At 43.1% G+C, this 19,847-nt stretch overlaps 1 protein-coding gene across 3 annotated transcripts in view; it reads right to left on the reverse strand.

The window, feature by feature from the left end:
• Nucleotides 1–528: 528 nt before the first annotated feature.
• ZNF609 (zinc finger protein 609) overlaps nt 529–19,847 on the reverse strand; it is an 82,823-nt gene continuing 63,504 nt past the window's right edge. For 2 of the 3 annotated variants that reach the window (XM_040413762.1, XM_040413764.1), the window contains 6 exons: nt 17,206–19,687; nt 15,659–16,034; nt 6,307–6,482; nt 2,308–2,542; nt 1,507–1,585; nt 529–1,304 (listed from right to left, as the gene is read on the reverse strand). In XM_040413762.1, the coding sequence (XP_040269696.1) occupies nt 1,512–1,585; nt 2,308–2,542; nt 6,307–6,482; nt 15,659–16,034; nt 17,206–19,687 (3,343 nt within the window). In that variant the 3' untranslated portion in view covers nt 529–1,304; nt 1,507–1,511. The remainder of the gene's footprint in view (nt 1,305–1,506; nt 1,586–2,307; nt 2,543–6,306; nt 6,483–15,658; nt 16,035–17,205; nt 19,688–19,847) is intronic. The other variant, XM_040413763.1, reaches the window with a different exon arrangement.

Below are 19,847 nucleotides of genomic sequence, written 5' to 3' on the forward strand. Positions count from 1 at the left end.
GCCTTACCATTCTCGGATACGAGAACACTACATTCCTGCAGTCACAGGTGTCCATTATGTACTTTGCATGCTTTAACATAATAATTTGGGGTACTGAAGAGAGAAAAACAGCAACGGAGTTGGTCTTGTAATGCTAAACCCATGGCTCCTTGCCACGAGGGCACTAAACATTTAGTGGTTAAACAGATTTAAAATGCACATGTGAAACTTCTCCACAATTTAAGATTAGTGTCTTATAAAAAGAACCTTTTCCAGGTCTATATACATTATACACAGCCAGGTTGCGTCCGTGGGAGTCCAGCATTACTGTCGCCACACAGCTCATAGAAACCAAGACCAATATTTTTACATTTTTTAAAAGTGGATTATCAAAGTAGAGGTTATGAGCTCTGTGGTATGAGGAAAATAGGCATTGCTTGACATACATGAAGACAAAGTGGCACTGTGTGCTGAAGATCAGGCAGGGTAGCGTAACAACCTGCAGGATGCCATAAGGATCCATACAACGTACACTCTTTTTGCTACCTGTTCTGCTCAGACACAAAGCTTGGTCTGGCAATCACCATGGGGGGGGGGGGGGGGGGGGGGGGGAGAGACAGTTCAAAAGAGGGACAGGAAATCTCAAGATTGAACACAACATGCCGACAGTCACTCCCAGGCAATGTGACAAAACACAAAACTGTACTCCTTGTACGCAAATTTTGTGGACCTTTGAGAAGCAACACCGCCCGTCCCTTGGCTCCTGAAACACCTGTAAGTCAGACGCCTGAGCATGTGTGGTCAATAAAATCCATAAAACGAACAGCCATGACTGATGGAGTGTCTCAAGAAAAGGACAAAAACAAATTCCTCATCTTTTAACTTCAAAATAACATTTAACCAGAAGTCTGTAAGCGGAGGATGCACAATCCTGACCCAGAATGTCTTATTACATGAATGAGGTGTTCAATGTTGAAAATTGTATTTTCCCCCCCAAACGCCCTGTGAGAAAAGAAATCCCATGTCTTATCATGGCCCAGTCCACTGAATAAATACAATCCAATTATGCAAAAACAAACAAAAAAAAAAAAAAAAACATATCTCCCCACCAACCCGCCCCAAGGCAGGAGGGAGAGAGCCAAGCTTGAGGATGGGCAAAGGATTGGGCCTGTGTGTTCTGGATCAGAATGATACTTCAGAAGCCCTTCACGGAAAACTCTGGCTGTAGAAACACCATTCAACTGATGCATTGACTCATTCCAGATGTGTCCTGTGATCCAGTCACATGACTTTGAATAGACAGGGGCCTTGGTTGCCGAATTTTCCTGCAAAGGAAAAATTTTGAAAAATTATGGCGAAAAACAAAAATCTAATATGCTCTACAAGAGCAATCACCACAGGTACAACATTCTATGGATACAAGTTCAAGACCCAATTCCTTCACTGCAAGCAAGAGATCGAGAGATAAGTGTGAACCTAACAAGCAAAAAAGCTTGACAATTATAAAAATGTAGGTTGTACACTTACCGGTTTCACCTTCGTGGGGGTGGGTAAAGAGATGGAGCTGAGCCCTGCTGACTTGCTACAATGGCTGTAGAAGACAAACCTTTAAACACAAAGTTATATATCAGTATCTTCTCATGCCATGTAATATTCATTGATGATGCAACAAAATCAATTTAATGGTTAAAGGGGTTATCCAAGAGTCAGACAGACCTCCCAGAGTGGTCGACCCACAGTGGAGATCATACTTACCTTGGTCCCCGCTGTTGCGTTCAGTGTCTAAAACACCGGCTCTTCCTGCCGTGATGAGGTCAACATCCGTTGATGAGGAGCCATGTGACCACTGCAGCCAATCACAGACCGCAGATGTGACCTGTGATTGGCTGCAGTGGTCACGTTTCCCCCTCCCCCGTCGATGGATGTTGACCAGAGCGGGCAGGGAAAGGAAGAGCTGGCCCAGGACCGTTAGAGACCAAACTCAGAAGCGGGGACGAGGCAAGTATGATCTCCACTGTGGGTTGGCCACTCTGGGAGGTATGTCTAACTCCTGGATAATTCCTTTAATTTCAGTGCAACCAAATATATCAAAATAGCAGCAAGGAACACTGCAGACTGAGAGAACCATGTTAAACTCAATGGTGGAATGTTAAGCCTTACACAGAAATATATATTAAAACACAGCTAAGAAAGTCCACTATTACATAAAATATCCATGTGACTTCAAGGTAATCATCGTAAGCAAAATGAGGCAGATTAAAAAATGTCCAGTCTTGGGAAAAAAGGGGTTTTGTATTGAAGACTGCTCAGAAAGTGTAGACAACTTACCTGTTGTGTAGGGCAACTGATACTGGCCGGGCAGCAAAGAGTAACCAAGATGGTGATGGTGATGATGTGTGGACATTAAGCGCTGTGAAGGGGAAGTGCGTGGCCTTTCAGAATTCCTGTCACCTACTCCTCGGTCTGGTGCTACCATGCTACCACAGCCACCAGCTCCTCCTGCAGAGCTTCCAGGCACACTGCAACCTCCTCGATCTCGTTCCTGTGGGGATTTGTCCGATATCTGTGCATAAAAGTAATTCCTATCACATTATAGAACTCTTTAAAGTCAAGGTAACACTGATATCATATAGCCCACGAAAAGTAGCCAAAAACAACACCCATAAGACAAACTGCAAATAACAGTAGTGGTGTACCATCTACAGAACTATGAAATGTGGGGGCCAGGGGCTTAGAAGCCACTTTGCCCACCAGAGGTTATCACAGTATATACACAACCCCAGAAGGTGGTGGGCTCTTCAGGTTGTATAAGTGCATGACCACACTTTTTTACACATATGGTAGCACAGTTAAAGGCTATGGACACCTTGGGGGTCAGTTTTTTTTTTATTACTACATTCTACTTATTTTGAGCAAAAATATTTTTCTAATTGGCTTTTATTAAAAATTGTCAATTTGGTTGCCTTCTACAAATTCAAGTTTTCACTGATTCTGTAGACTGTTCTTTCCTTTTCACAGTGAAATCCCTCAGAGCTGGCAGCTCCATCTGTAGCCCTAATCTGTGCTTTCCTTATAACTCTTAAATGGGTTGAACCCGGACATACTCCCTTTTTCACTCCTCCGGCCCCCTGATACGAGCATCGGAGCATTCCGTGCTCCGATGATCTCCCTTGCCCTGCGCTGTATCGCACAGGGCAAGGGCTGTTTATATTTTGCTCATATCAGGGGGCGCCTGGGTGAAAATCGGGGTATGTCTGGGTTCAGCTCTCAACCCGGACAACCTCTATAAACACTCAGAATTATGATCAAACCACTTAAAGAGTTTAGCTTAACCTCTTAACCCAATAGGATTTTTCATTTTTGTGGTTTTTTTTTTCCTAAAACTTGTCCACAGCTATAACTTTTTTCATTTTCTGTTCACATAGGTGTATGAGGGCTTGTTTTTTTCAGGGACAAACTGAACTTTCTAATGGCACCATTTAATATTGCATATGATATAGTGGGAAGCTGGAAAGAAATGGGGTAGAATTGGGAAAAAAAATGCAATTACGCAACAGTTTTGTTTTTATGGAGGAAGCGATTACACGTGAACCGCGCGTCGAGGAGCGCCACCACCTCCTTACCCTTCTTTCTCTATTAGGTATGTACATCATATATTAAAGTGTAGGTCATTGGTACATGTAGTGAGGCATATGTTTTGTCACCCATCAGAGCGGGGCTGCGGGCATGCTCTGTTTAGGGTCATGATCAAAATTTTGAACTGCCTATTTCTCTCTCTCTATTTTCACTGACAGTTTGAGGGAGTTATACAGGTGGTGTGCGGCTGTTGTAATCCCTACTATTATATTATGTCATGAATGATTATTACCTTTTAACATTGGATTTAATAAAAAATATATTTTTATTCATCAAGGTGTTTTTGCACTCCATTTTTTGTGGTGTTTATTAGTAAGCTGAGGAGTGTACCGTCATACTTCTTATGGTGAAGTGTCTTAGACCATTTAGAGATTAACCCCATATGTGGTTGTAAACTGCTGTATGAGCAGTGGGCAGAATTCAAAAAAGAAAATGCAGATGCTGCTCCTTTTCAACATGAAAATTGCTGAAATAAATTTTAAAGGGCCATAACTCTTATTTTTTTGTTGACTGAGCTGTGTGGGGGCCTTTTTTTTGCGGGGTGAGCTTTAGTTTTTAATGGTACAATTTTTGGGTACATATGACTTTTTGATTGCCTTTTTTTTTTTATGAGGTGAAATGGCTAATATTGCAATTCTGCCAGTGTTTTTTTGATTTTTAACTTTTTATGGGGTTCTCCATGTGGTATACTTGATAAGATGGTTGTATTCTGTGGGTTGATACGGTTCTGGGGATATCAAATTTATATTGTTTTATTCATGTTCTACCACTTTTATATCATAAAATCACTTTTTATTAAAGTTTTTTATTTTTTTTTGCATCACCAAATTGAAGACCTATAACTTTTAGATTTTTCCATCAATGTAGCAGCGTGAGAGCTTGTTTTTTTTGCCAGACGGGCTGTAATTTTTATTGGTACAATTTGGGGGTCTATATGGCTTGTTGAGTGTTTATTACTTTTTTTAGGAGGTGAAGCGGTGTTTATTTTTATTTTTTATGGGGTTCTCCATGTGGTATATTTGATATCATAATTTGATTCTGTGGGATGATACGGTTATGGCGACACCAAAATTGTATACTTTTTTTCATTTTCTACCACTTTTAAATCATAAAATCACTTTTTATAAAAACATTTATATATATTTTTTGCATCACCAAAATCTAAAACCTATAACTTTTTTATTTTTCTGTCAACATAGTTGTATAAGGGGTTATTTTTAGCGGGATGGGCTGTAGTTTTTATTGGTATCATTTTTTAGATGCATATGACTTTTTGATCACTTTTTATTGAATAGTTTTAGGAAGGAAAAAAACAAAACAAAACAAAAAAAAAAGCAATTCTGCCATTGTTTATTATAACTTTTTTACATCGTTCACCACGCGGGATTGGTACCATGATCATTTTATAGATCAGGTCATATACACGGCGATACCAATTATGCGTACTTAATTTTTTTAATCTCTTATAAATGAGTTACATTTTTTATTTACCTTTTTACATTTACAAATTAAAGTAATTTTTTTAACAAATTTTTCCACTTTTTTTCATTTTCACCCTTTTTTTTTTTTTTTAATCAAGTCCCACTTGGATCTTGAAGATCCAGTGGGGCTTAATGGCTGTACTATACTTTGCAATGCTCTTGCATTGCAAAGTATACCGGTAATACTATCAGTTTTACACTGATAGATGGCAACAATGGATGCCATGGCAACCATCGGGCCGCTGCCATCGTAGCACAGCAGCCGAAGGTTAAGAGAGGGAGCTCGCTCCCTCTGTTAACCCCTTGGATGCCGGTGACAGCGGCATCTAAGGGGTTACAGCAGAGTGTAACCATACAGCTGACACTCATTGCTGATGGCGGCAGCTCAGGAAAAGAGCTGCCGCCATCAGATACAGCAGGAAAACCGCACAAGGGGGCACAGATGGGCAGGGGACACAGATCGCAGGGGACATGGATGGGGGCAGAGGCCATGGATAGGGGCAGGCGGGCACAGTTGCCAGCACATACACAGTACACGGCCAGCAAAGTTGGAGGAAGGGCGCACAGATCGGGGCAGGGCGCTCACATATTGGGGTCACGGAGGATATGGTACCTGATTTCAGGCTCTGAAATGCAGATCAGAGACTGAAACCGGCACTTTTACACTGCGGCGATCTGATGCACAGACTAACCAATCTGAGCGATCGCCAGCGAGGGACCACTCTGATTGGTCCCTTGTCAGCATTACTAGACTCTGCACTGTTCCTGACAGCGGCAGTGCAGGAGCAGAAGTTTTAATCCAAGTGCTTTGCAGCGCTTGGATTAAAGAGCTTCCATGACGTTTATATACGCGCTATCTGCACGGGGTATGTGCAGCTAGCACGTATATAGCCGTATGGCAGTCGAGGAGGGGTTAAACACTGCATCTGAGGGGTTCAATTACTGGATTCAGCGTCATAGCTAATCCCGGTCATTACGGCCGGACGCCTGCTGCATCATAATGCTGGAACCCACCATGTATGGAGAGGGCTCAGCAAAGCATCCCGCTCAATACAATCCCATGCGAATAATACTGTACATGTACAGCATTATGCGATAAGGGGTTAAAGGCTACAATTCAGAAGTTGACATTATAAATGGTTAGATATCATTTTATTTGGTTCTTTCAGCAGATGTTGGTGGATGGACTATGTTGTCAAAGTGTACTCACAGTTGGAGACTTGCTCTTGTAATGGCTTGCATGTTGCTGTAATATATCAAGGGCTTTAGACTCGGTGGTAGATTTGCAGCTGACACTTGGACTGGCTCGTGACTTCTCAGACTCTTCGCTGCCAGAAACCTTGTTGCCATATGGGGAGAATGAATAACTTGAGGGGAGATAGGAACCTAGATGAAGAAGTGAAAGAAGATGTCAATACACCAGCATATTTGAGGTCTTCAGCTGCATTTTCCTGCCATAATAATTTTCATCTTCTTACTAGACTGATAACCCCATAGTAAAAGTTGTGGGTATCAGGCATTTAAAAAGTACACCCTTGTCATCCTCAGAACCGCAATGTTATCTAACCTTTTAAATGTTATCTGCTGTAAGTATCAGTTGGATTAAAGCAATCCAATATTTTGCATTCTAATCCAGCCTGTTGGTATTGTAGCACTGTATCTGCCAGTAATCATGTCATTTATTGTACAGAACTATGGAAAATGTTGGTGCTTTCTAACTAAAATCATCATTAATTTCACCTACCCAAATGGAAAAGGTCAAGTGACTAGGTTTAGCTACAGAACTCTGCTCCTGTACTAGGTATACAGCACAACAACACTACTAATGCCTTGACGACATGTGCTATAATATATATATATATATATCTCTTGAGAAAGGCTCATGTATGAGCTGAAACGTTGCTCTGTGCCACTTTATGGGTGAATAAAGTTCATTGACTTTTTGGAAAGTCCTTCGGAGTGCAGTCCAATTTTTTGTCCTATACAAGTGGGTAAGCACCTATTGCCATACTTGGGCTTTGCACCCTTTTCCCTCCTTTTCTTGGATGGTTGATGCCAGGTGCAAATCCTCAACTGTTCCTAGGACATGGAACAATGAAAAGTTCCATTGCAGAAGTTTCCATCCGGCTTTTGGTAGACCGAAGGAATGATGTCCCATCAACGATTGCATTACTGCTGCCATTGGCATAGTGAATGGCTGCTGTGGTCACATGACCACAAAACAGGACGTCGTCACTTCTGGTCTGCTGGCAACCGGTCCGCTGCCTGTTACAGTGCAATCCTCACTCACCCTCCTGCATTTTGCTAACTGCAGATGCGCCGGACAGTTCGATCGCTCGCGCGTGCCAGGCCGCCACGCTGTAACAGGCAGCGTACCGCGCATGCGCAGGAAGAGCGCGATCCCGGCATCACGTCCATCTAATTGTAGAGAGGAGGGGTAAGGGGCGGGCTTAGCTTTACTTGAAGCAAAGAGGTCGCTGCCCCCTTGACTTCAAGGTTAACCAATATTAACCGGACAGAATGATATCAAAACATCGGACCCCCAAGGAGTCATAATAATCACCAAAAAAATGAAACTAACTTTCGTATGTATGAAAATCCAAAAAGCTTTATTGTAAATATATATGAACAGTACATACATGTATTATAAAACAGGCAGCACAAGGCGGGACACACAGATGAGGAGCAGGACCCAAGGAGAGGCCGGGAGATCAGTGCACAAAAATACAGGGAAAAAGAATACTAGCTGAAAGAGCATACCTCAGAGTCTCATAGCAGCAACGCCCCAAACACAATGCAACAGAGGCGATTGTGGAGACTGAGGTTTAAGATGGAAGGAACACAAAGGAACACAATTAAACATACCCTGAATGGTGCAAAGATCTCTCGGCCAACTCCTGACCCAACGCCGTTTCGCCAGTGGATCCCCGGAAGAAGCCAGATCTACTGGCGAAACGGCGTATTCTTTTTCCCTGTATTTTTTTGCACTGATCTCCCGGCCTCTCCTTGGGTCCTGCTCCTCATCTGTGTGTCCCGCCTTGTGCTGCCTGTTTTATAATACATGTATGTACTGTTCATATATATTTACAATAAAGCTTTTTGGATTTTCATACATACGAAAGTTAGTTTCATTTTTTTGGTGATTATTATAAGTCCCTTGAAAGTTAGCCCCTTGACTTCAAGCCTGACTCGGAGACAGCGCCAACCGACATTAAAACTGCGTTTTTAACAAGTATGAAGAAACACAAAGAGGAAAGAAAAACATGATTAGCAACACACTGGGGGATACTGTAAGGTACTGCGGTCGGTTTAATATGCGTTTTGCAGGTGACAGGTTCCCTTTAAGGATTATTTGTCCATTTATGCGAGAGTACTATTCTTTGGCCATATTAACTCAAATGATGTCTGCAGTACCCTTCAGAGCTATGGAGTAAACGAACAACCCTAAACATGCAAACCTTTAATAAAGGCATTTAGTATTGTGGGGCCATATTGTTATACTTGTGTGGTTTATTAGATTTTGGTACTAGGTAATTCATTGGCCATTAGGTTGAGTCTGCAGATGATGTGCTGGCTTAGGCCACTTGCGTTCAGAGCGGATACGTCTGCATTATAGTTTAGAAAAAATTCTAAGTGTGAAAGTTGTTCAGACGGATCCATCCAGACTTTACATTGAAAGTCAATGGGGGACGGATCCGTTTGAAAATTGAGCCATATTGTGTCAACTTCAAACGGATCCGTCCCCATTGACTTACAATGTAAGTCTGGACGGATCCGTTTGCCTCCGCACGGCCAGCGTTCGGGTGTCCGCCTGCTGAGCGGAGCGGAGGCTGAATGCTGCCAGACCGATGCATTCTGAGCGAATCCGCATCCACTCAGAATGCATTAGGGCAGTACGGATGCGTTCGGGGCCGCTTGTGAGAGCCTTCAAACGGAACTCACAAGCGGAGCCCCGAACACTAGTGTGAAAGTAGCCTTATTTATTATCAAAGTCATGCCTCAAGGCCTATTTAAAGGGCCAAACATTGACTTACAGGATAGCTGCCTTACATCTGGTGGCATCAGACTCCGGGCTTGCTAGATCGTTTGCATCCCTTCTTCCCTGTATAGGATGGTGGACTATATCCCTATTTTTTAACCCCTTCAACTCCGGGCCAGTTTTCACCTTACTGCCCAGGCCATTTTTTGCAAATCTGACATGTGTCACTTTATGTGGTAATAACTTTAAAACGCTTTTAGACTACTTTCACACTGGCTTTTGGTTTCCGTTTGTGAGATCGGTTCAGGGCTCTCACAAGCGGTCCAAAACGGATCAGTTTTGCCCTAATGCATTCTGAATGGATAAGGATCCGCTCAGAATGCATCAGTTTGCCTCCATTCCGTCTCCATTCTGCTTTGGAGGCGGACACCAAAACTCTGCTTGCAGCGCTTTGGTGTCCGTCTGATGAAACTGAGCCAAACGGATCCGTCCTGGCACACAATGTAAGTCAATGGGGTCGGATCCGTTTTCTATGACACAATCTAGCACAATAAAAACGGATCCGTTCTGAACGGATGCAGATGGTTGTATTATCTGAACGGATCCGTCTGTGCAGATCCATGATGGATCGGCACCAAACGAGAGTGTGAAAGTAGCCTTACTTATACAGGCCATTCTGAGACTGTTTTCTCGTCACATATTTTACTTCATGACAGTGGTAAAAATGAGTACAAAAAAAATAATCATTTTTATTCATAATTTCCAAATAGCAAATTTCCAAATTTCAATTTCTCTACTATTATAATAGATAGTAACATCTCCAAAAATAGTCATTACTTTACATTCCCCATATGTCTACTTCATGTTTGGATCATTTTGGAAAAAATTTCCAAAACTCACTTTTTAAGGACCAGTTCAGGTCTGAAGTCACTTTGTGAGGCTTACATAATAGAAACCACCCAAAAATGACCCCAATTTTAGAAACTACACCCCTCAAGGTATACAAAACTGATTTTACAAACTTTGTTAACCCTTTAGGTGTTCCACAAGTTTCAGAATTTCACTTTTTTGGCAGATTTAAGGGTTAACAGCCAAATAAAACTCAATATTTATTACCCTGATTCTGCGGTTTACAGAAACACCCCACATGTGATCGTACACTGCTGAACGGGCACACGGCAGGGCGCAGTAGGAAAGGAACGCTATATGGTTTTTGGAAGGCAGATTTAGCTGAACTGGTTTTTAGATGCCATGCCCCATTTGAAGCCCCATTTGCATGCCATGCCCCATTTGCATCAGGGGGGATGCACCCCCACAGTAGAAACTAAAAAAACTGATCACATTTTGGAAACTACTATAAAGTGCCAGTTTTATTGGTACTATTTTGGGGTACATATAATTTTTAATTGCTCCACATTACGTTTTTTGTGAGGCAAGGTAACCCAAAAATTTATGTTTTGGCACTGTTTTTTTTTTTTACAGCGTTTAACTGAGGGATTAGGTCATGTGACTTTTTTATAGAGCAGATCGTTACGGACGTGGCAATGCCTAATATGTCTACTTTTTCTTATTTATTTAACCACCTCAGCTCCCCTACCTTAAACACCCTTATTGACCAGGCCACTTTTTACACTTCTGCACTACACTACTTTCACCGTTTATTGCTCGGTCATGCAACTTACCACCCAAATGAATTTTACCTCCTTTTCTTCTCACTAAGGGCCCTTTCACACTTGCGTTCTTTTCTTCCGGCATAGAGTTCCGTCGTCGGGGCTCTATGCCGGAAGAATCCTGATCAGTTTTATCCTAATGCATTCTGAATGGAGAGAAATCCGTTCAGGATGCATCAGGATGTCTTCAGTTCCGGACCGGAACGTTTTTTGGCCGGAGAAAATACCGCAGCATGCTGCGCTTTTTGCTCCGGCCAAAAATCCTGAACACTTGCCGCAAAGCCGGATCCGGAATTAATTGAAAGGCATTAATCCGGATCCGGCCTTAAGCTAAACGTCGTTTCGGCGCATTGCCGGATCCGACGTTTAGCTTTTTCTGAATGGTTACCATGGCTGCCAGGACGCTAAAGTCCTGGCAGCCATGGTAAAGTGTAGTGGGGAGCAGTATACTTACCGTCCGTGCGGCTCCCGGGGCGCTTCAGAGTGACTTCAGGGCGCCGCACGCGCATGGATGACGTGATCGCATGGACACGTCATCCATGCGCATGGGGCGCTCTGACGTCATTCTGGAGCGCCCCGGGAGCCGCACGGACTGTAAGTATACTGCTCCCCCGCTCCCCACTACTACTATGGCAGCCAGGACTTTAATAGCGTCCTGGCTGCCATAGTAACACTGAACGCATTCCGTCTTCAAATGCTTTCAGTTCACTTGCGTTTTTCCGGATCCGGCGTGTAATTCCGGCAAATGGAGAACACGCCGGATCCGGACAACGCAAGTGTGAAAGAGCCCTTATAGAGCTTTCATTTGGTGGTATTTCATTGCTGCTGACATTTTTACTTTTTTTGTTATTAATCGAAATTTAACGATTTTTTTGCAAAAAAATTTCATTTTTCACTTTCAGTTGTAAAATTTTGCAAAAAAACGACATCCATATATAAATTTTTCTCAAAATTTATTGTTCTACATGTCTTTGTTAAAAAAAAAAATGTTTGGGTAAAAAAAAAAAATGGTTTGGGTAAAAGTTATAGCGTTTACCAACTATGGTACAAAAATGTGAATTTCCGCTTTTTGAAGCAGCTCTGACTTTCTGAGCACCTGTCATGTTTCCTGAGGTTCTACAATGGCCAGACAGTACAAACACCCCACAAATGACCCCATTTCGGAAAGTAGACACCCTAAGGTATTCGCTGATGGGCATAGTGAGTTCATAGAACTTTTTATTTTTTGTCACAAGTTAGTGGAAAATTATGATTTTTTATTTATTTTTTCCTTACAAAGTCTCATATTCCACTAACTTGTGACAAAAAATAAAAACTTCCATGAACTCACTATGCCCATCACGAAATACCTTGGGGTGTCTTCTTTCCAAAATGGGGTCACTTGTGGGGTAGTTATACTGCCCTGGCATTTTAGGGGCCCAAATGCGTGCAAAGTAGTTTGAAATCAAAATCTGTAAAAAAAATTGCCGGTGAAATCCGAAAGGTGCTCTTTGGAATGTGTGCCCCTTTGCCCACCTAGGCTGCAAAAAAGTGTCACACATGTGGTATTGCCGTACTCAGGAGAAGTTGGGCAATGTGTTTTGGGGTGTCATTTTACATATACCCATGCTGGGTGAGATAAATCTCTCAGCAAAAGACAACTTTTCCAATTTTTTTATACAAAGTTGGCATTTGACCGAGATATTTCTCTCACCCAGCATGGGTATATGTAAAATGACACCTCAAAACGCATTGCCCTACTTCTCCTGAGTACGGCGATACCAGATGTGTGACACTTTTTTGCAACCTAGATGCGCAAAGGGGCCCACATTCCTTTTAGGAGGGCATTTTTAGACATTTGGATCCCAGACTTCTTCTCACGCTTCAGGGGCCCTAAAATGCCTGGGCAGTATAAATACCCCACATGTGACCCCATTTTGGAAAGAAGACACCCCAAGGTATTCAATGAGGGGCATGGCGAGTTCATAGAAATTATTTTTTTTTGCCACAAGTTAGCTGAAATTGATTTTTTTTTTGTTTTTTCTCACAAAGTCTCCCTTTCCGCTAACTTGGGACAAAAATTTCAATCTTTCATGGACTCAATATGCCCCATAGCGAATACCTTGGGGCGTCTACTTTCCGAAATGGGGTCACATGTGGGGTATTTATACTGCCCTGGCATTTTAGGGGCCCTAAAGCGTGAGAAGAAGTCTGGAATATAAATGTCTAAAAAATTTTACGCATTTGGATTCCGTGAGGGGTATGGTGAGTTCATGTGAGATTTAATTTTTTGACACAAGTTAGTGGAATATGAGACTTTGTAAGAAAAAAAATAAAATAAAAAAATTCCGCTAACTTGGGCCAACAAAAAATGTCTGAATGGAGCCTTACAGGGGGTGATCAATGACAGGGAGTGATCAGGGAGTCTATATGGGGTGATCACCCCCCTGTAAGGCTCCATTCAGACGTCCGTATGTTTTTTACGGATCCACGGATACATGGATCGGATCCGCAAAACACGTACAGACATCTGAATGGAGCCTTACAGGGGGGTGATCAATGACAGGGGGTGATCACCCCATATAGACTCCCTGAGCACCCCCCTGTCATTGATCACCCCCCTGTAAGGCTCCATTCAGATGTCCGTACGTGTTTTGCGGATCCGATCCATGTATCCGTAAAAAAAAAACGGACGTCTGAATGGAGCCTTACAGGGGGGTGATCAATGACAGGGGGGTGATCAGGGAGTCTATATGGGGTGATCACCCCCCTGTCATTGATCACCCCGCTGTAAGGCTCCATTCAGATGTCCGTACGTGTTTTGCGGATCCGATCCATGTATCCGTAAAAAAAAACGGACGTCTGAATGGAGCCTTACAGGGGGGTGATCAGGGAGTCTATATGGGGTGATCACCCCCCTGTAAGGCTCCATTCAGATGTCCGTACGTGTTTTGCGGATCCGATCCATGTATCCGTAAAAATCATACGGACGTCTGAATGGAGCCTTACAGGGGGGTGATCAATGACAGGGGGGTGATCAGGGAGTCTATATGGGGTGATCACCCCCGTCATTGATCACCCCGCTGTAAGGCTCCATTCAGATGTCCGTATGTGTTTTGCGGATCCGATCCATGTATCAGTGGATCCGTAAAAAACATACGGACGTCTGAATGAAGCGTTACAAGGGGGTGATCAATGACAGGGGGTGATCAATGACAGGGGGGTGATCAGGGAGTCTATATGGGGTGATCAGGGGTTAATAAGTGAGAGGGGGGGTGTAGTGTAGTGGTGTTTGGTGCTACATATTACTGAGTTGCCTGTGTCCTCTGGTGGTCGATCCAAACAAAAGGGACCACCAGAGGACCAGGTAGCAGGTATATTAGACGCTGTTATCAAAACAGCGTCTAATATACCTGTTAGGGGTTAAGAAAATCGCATCTCCAGCCTGCCAGCGAACGATCGCCGCTGGCAGGCTGGAGATCCACTCGCTTACCTTCCGATCCTGTGAACGCGCACGCCTGTGTGCGCGCGTTCACAGGAAATCTCGCGTCTCGCGAGAGGACGCGTATATGCGTCCAGGAGGAATGAATCGACCGCCTCCAGGACGCGTCGCTGCGTTCGGCGGTCCGGAGGTGGTTAAGTTTTACACAATAAAAGCATTTTTGAAACCGAAATAATGATATTTTAGTGTCTCCATAGTCTGAGAGCCATAGCTTTTTTTATTTTTTGACCGATTCTCTTAGGTAGGTTTTAATTTTTTGCGGGATGAGGTGACGTCTGATTTGTACTATTTTGGGGGGCATGCGCCTTTTTGATCACTTGCTGTTGCAATTTTTGTGATGTAATGTGACAAAAATGGCTTCTTTTTTTTACACAGTTTTTTATTTTATTTTACAGTGTTCACCTGAGTGGTTAGGTGGACAGCGAAACCCGGGTCGGGCAAATTGATTTTTATATGTGATGTGAACAAGTGTCGATCTTGTAAGTAAAATAAAATATGTAGTGTATCAATAACCCGTGGGTATTGCACTATGTCGTGTTCCTTTTAAAGGATAAAAGAGCTGTGATTGCTGGTGGATATTGAGACCGAGGAGCTGGAATTGTTTTGAATCTAGATAAAATAGTCTTGTGGAAGTGTTGCTGTGTGTGAACTGATTACCTTACTGATTAAGTTCAAGCGCGGACCCTGAATTGCAGTTTATTTTGGTTAAAAAAGGAGAAGAGACCTACTCCTGTTTGGGACTGCTGCTGATTGTGCCGCTTGGAAGACCACACAAAATATCTATTATTTACCCCCTCCCTCTTTTTTGTATTTTTCTTTCAATCATTTTAGGTGGTTGTTGAGCACCTGGGGGAATTTTTCCCTTCACTGACTAGCCCTCTTTTTGGGATCAAGCTGTCTACACATCTTTTTTTATTTTATTTACAGGTTAAAGGATCACCGAGTTTACAGCAAACGATTGATGTCAGAGACGTATCAAATGTTTTGATTGGTCGGGGTCTGAGACCCCCACTGATCTCTATAACAAGGGGAGAAAAGCATGCGCATATTGCGCTCTCTCCTCACTGCAGGTGACGGACTCGAGAGAAAGTCTATGGGTCCATCTCGATTACATCTTCTGCAGAGCAAAAGAGAAAGTATGCTATGCAAGCTCTATCGATCGTGCAGGGGTCTTGGGTTTGCTGAAAACTCAATGACCATTTAAATAATGATCTCATAAGAACAAACCTAATATGTGTTTTATATTACACAGATAAAACCTTCAAATGGAACCTCCTATAAAAAAAACTAAACCTAAAAATAAAACTAAGGAATTGCATCCCTCTCAAAAGAAATAATTATATATTAATCCATTAAATGTACCCCAAATAGGTGAAACAAAAAAAATAAAAAATAAAAAGAACTAAGCCATTGCCTCAAAGGGTTCAAATACCTGGGTAATTCTGCATCATGACTGCTGGCATTCCACGGTAGCTTGGATGGTTGGGGTCATATGCTTGGCTATAAGTGTAACCATGCATATATGGGATATAGGACTGATGCTGTGTAAGTGGGGATGAAACTGACACATGACTACTAGTGCGATGGTCCTTAGGCAGCCCGCGAGGATCCTCAGTTTGCTGGGGTCCTTTAACTTCTACATTTATTGCCTCCTTGCCATCTTCCTTAGCAGAGGTTTCTTTGCTCCTGTTTCGATCCTCTTTGACTTTCCGATCTCTCTCTTCTTTCCACCTTTCATCATCAGATTTTAGTGAATCAGTGTACTTCGGATAAACATAGGACCACATGCGTGACTCTGCTTCTTGTTGCTATCGATACATAATGCAAGTAAAGTAAAAAAAAAAATTTAACTATACAACTTGTCCTACGAATAGAATTTTGCTGTATAAATATAGAATTATTATTTGATATAAAAAGGTGAGTAACTTTGTAAAATGCAGTACAACTGTCCAGGGCTGTATTCAAATTCTGAAGCATTCAGAGCTGAAATTTCCCTATGTGCCTTGTTCCATGTCTGTACAGGACTTGCTCTGGTGATTTGCATTCTAGGATGTATATTCTTTACACCAAGTACTGTACAATACATCTTACAAGCATGTATATGATTAGATCGATAGCACTATGGATACCTGACAAGAGCAGGGTTTATATTGCCTAAGGCTCTGCTCACATAAGTGTCAGAAAGACTCTTGTTTTGAAGGGAAAATGCATGTCTTTCTACGATTCCTCTGGAACACACACATATCTTGAGAACACTTAGGCCTTACTCACACGTCAGTGATTGACGGACGTGTGCTGTCTGTGTTATACATGGACAGCACACGCCCCATTCATTTTATTGTGTGTATTCACACATCCGTGTTTTAGCACAGAAGCATGCCCTATTTTTGTCCGTGTTTACAGACCCATCATGTCCATTATAGTCTATGGGTCTGTGAAAAACATGGACCCAACAGGGACAACATCTGTATTTTGTCTGCATTTAATGGACCATTTATAGGAAATGCTCTGAAAATCAATTTTCAGCTGTAAAGTGTCAGTGGAACATGGATGATGCATGGACAAAAAAAAAAAGGACACAAGGATAAAACACGGATTCCTCAAGGATGAATCAATGAGCATATTATCACTGATTTCCTCACGGACAAGGGGTGGGAATAAGGCCTTACTTGGCTGTTACGCATCTCCTTAAAGTTGTATTACCATCTCATCTCAGCTATTCACAGCTGGAAAACCCACCCTATGGGAGGTATGGAAACAGCACACTTGAATGTTTGTGTACACCCAATCACCCTTCCCAGACTAGATGTGGAAGACATCAGGAGGGGGTGGGAAACACATTTTAGAGATAGGTGCAGGTCCCTGATCTATATTCTGTGGATATGCCAAAATGTCTGAGATGTGAATACTCCTTTAAGAGATCTTGAAAATTCTCTAGAACATTTTAGAGCGAAAAGCAGCTACAAGTTTAGTTCTTACCTGTCTGTACCACAATACAGGATCCAGTCCAGCTTGCCTATTGCACTCCCCTACTGGCTTTGGAGGTTCTCCACTTTCTTTTCCTGCGTGTCCACTTCCTTCAGATACTTTTGCTTTTAACCCTTCTGCCTGCTGAACTGGGATCTTGGCGTCCTCTGGTTTGGGAATAATTACAGATTTACTTGAGTCTGGCCCAGAAACCAGCTCCTTAGGTTTGCTAGGACCTGACTTCCCTAGATCAGTTAAACTAGGTGCCTTTGTGAGTGTTGGAGGTACTGAAGACTTGTGCTTCCATTCATCTTTGAGAGTTGCCTCTCGATCCCTCATGGCCATCTCTGCCTTCTTTTCCATATTGCGCTGCTGCTGCTGTTGTTGCTGTTGTTGTTGTTGCTGCTGCTGTTGCTGCTGCTGTTGTTGCTGCTGTTGTTGTTGTTGTTCCAGGCTTTGTCTCTGTTTCTGGTGCTCCTCATATTGTTGTCTATATGTTGGGTTGGTGCTCAGCAGATGAGCATGATACCCTTGGTCACTGTAGCCATAAGGAGGCACATAGGCATACTGATTGTAATAGAGAGACTGCATGTACATATTCGGTCGCTGTTGAATAACGGAGGGCTGTTGGCTAGTGCTGCTAAGCTCTGGCTTTTTATCCTCCGGTGTCTCCACCTTCATTTTAACTTCTGTTACCTCCAGATCTTCTTCTTTCTTAACTTTCAGTGACTGACTTTCTGGTGTAGTCGGACCAGTGGGATTAATGGCACCAGGACTGGAACGTGCATAGTTTGGAGAGTAGTATGTTTCAAAAGTCTGATAGTATGGTGATTCTTTGCTTTGAGGTTGTGGTGGAAACAGGGACTTTTTGGCACTTTCCTTCACCATTTGCTCTGGATCCTTGGACTTTGTGCCTTCTACTTTACCTTCTCCGTCTTCACCTGCATCTGAAATGTCAGAGTAAGCTGGGCTATTTGTTTTAGCTGAAGTTCCTTCTGCCCCATTTTGGGTCACAACATGTAATGGGGTCATGGGCTGACCAGGACTGGGATTTTCCATTCTGTTTGTATTACCACTGGCACTTCCTCCTATGGAAGGGCTTGGTGCATTGTCTGTGAAGCTGTAGATTTTGTCAGCCTCTGCCTTTATGCTTGCCAGCCTACTCTGATGAGCATCAGAGCCATTAATAAGTCCATCACCTTTGCTTGCCGAATCACCCACTGCTTCCCCAAAAGGACTTTTTCCATCTTCTGGACGGCCTACTTTTATTGAGGTCCCAGGACTTTCATCCTCTCTTTGTTCTTTCTTCTTTTTATCCTTTTTCTTTTTATCCCTAGATGGTGTTAAAGCTGGATTAATACTTGATGGATCTCCCATTACTGTTGGTTTGGGCTGGATAGGTTTAAGCTGGGGGCTGGTAGGCATGGCCTGGACTACTGTGGTGGTAAGACCTGTGGAAGAACCAGGACTCCCAGCAGTGAAAGTTGTAGTTTGAATGGTATACATTTGCTGAGGTACCAATGCAGGTGCAATAGGCCGAGCAGACTTCACACTTTTAGATGAAGCCAACTTGTCAGGCTTACTGCTCCCATTGCCCTTTTTGGTAGCATCCTTTTCAGTCAATCGCTTTTCCTGCGACTCAAAGCCGTCATTGCTTGTATCATCTGCTGCCATGGGACCATCATCTGATCCATCATTAGAAAGTGCTCCAGGGTCTGTATCTCCTTCTGTACCAATTTTTTTCTTGCATACAACCTTACCTCCAAATTTAGAACTGAGTGTAGGACTGTGTGGTTCAGTCAAACGAGTTTTAGGAGTTGCTGATCGTGCTGGGGAAAGGGAACCCTTCTGAGTTGGAAAGGTGCCATTACAACTACCCATGTCCAGATGAAGGTGTGGCTCCTCACCACATTCACTGTCTCCATCTGCCTCTGGTTTACTGTCATCATCTGTGTGTGCATGAGCCTGATGGTACTTCAGGCCATTAATGTGCTTGTATTTCTTGTTGCAGTTAGGGTGAGGACAGTCTATTAATATGGGGGAGGAACAATTACGGTCCAATGCAGTTGGTTCCACCTTAATAGTGCTTAATGGCACTGTGAGAGGTAAAGAAACAGACACTGGGGCAGATGAAGATCCCATGGAGTTTGTACGAGCACGTTTACTTCCCTTAGAATCTTCAGAGCTGGAGGTAAGTTCCATGTCAGAAGGTGGCTTGCTTTTGCGCTTGCTGGCTGAAGACGGGCTAGCTTTTATATCTTCCACTGGATTACAGGGGGGCGGACGATGCTCGCTTGAATTCTGGCTTCCACGTCTCCCTTTATTGTTGGCGCCAGCTCGTGTCTTGCTGCTGCTACTGCTGCTACTGCTTGCACCTTTATTTTCTGGGGCTGGTGTACCTTCTGCAACAGGAGCATTACTACTTGGACGCATGCGTTTACCCCTCCCCCGTCCGTTCCGCATCTCCAAGTCACTCGTGGGAGAGTCGCAGAATCTGGAGGGGGAAGGGGAGAAAATATAGAGGGTGAGAAAGAAGCTTAGGGCTAAGCTACTACAACCAACACAATCCGCCAAAAACAGCAGCACTGTTTCAGGGGTGCAGACCCGCTTTTCTAATTTAATACAATCCCTTCTAATAACAAAAAAACAAATTG

This window comes from Bufo bufo, chromosome 1, assembly GCF_905171765.1.
Source record: "Bufo bufo chromosome 1, aBufBuf1.1, whole genome shotgun sequence".
Lineage (NCBI taxonomy): Eukaryota > Metazoa > Chordata > Amphibia > Anura > Bufonidae > Bufo > Bufo bufo.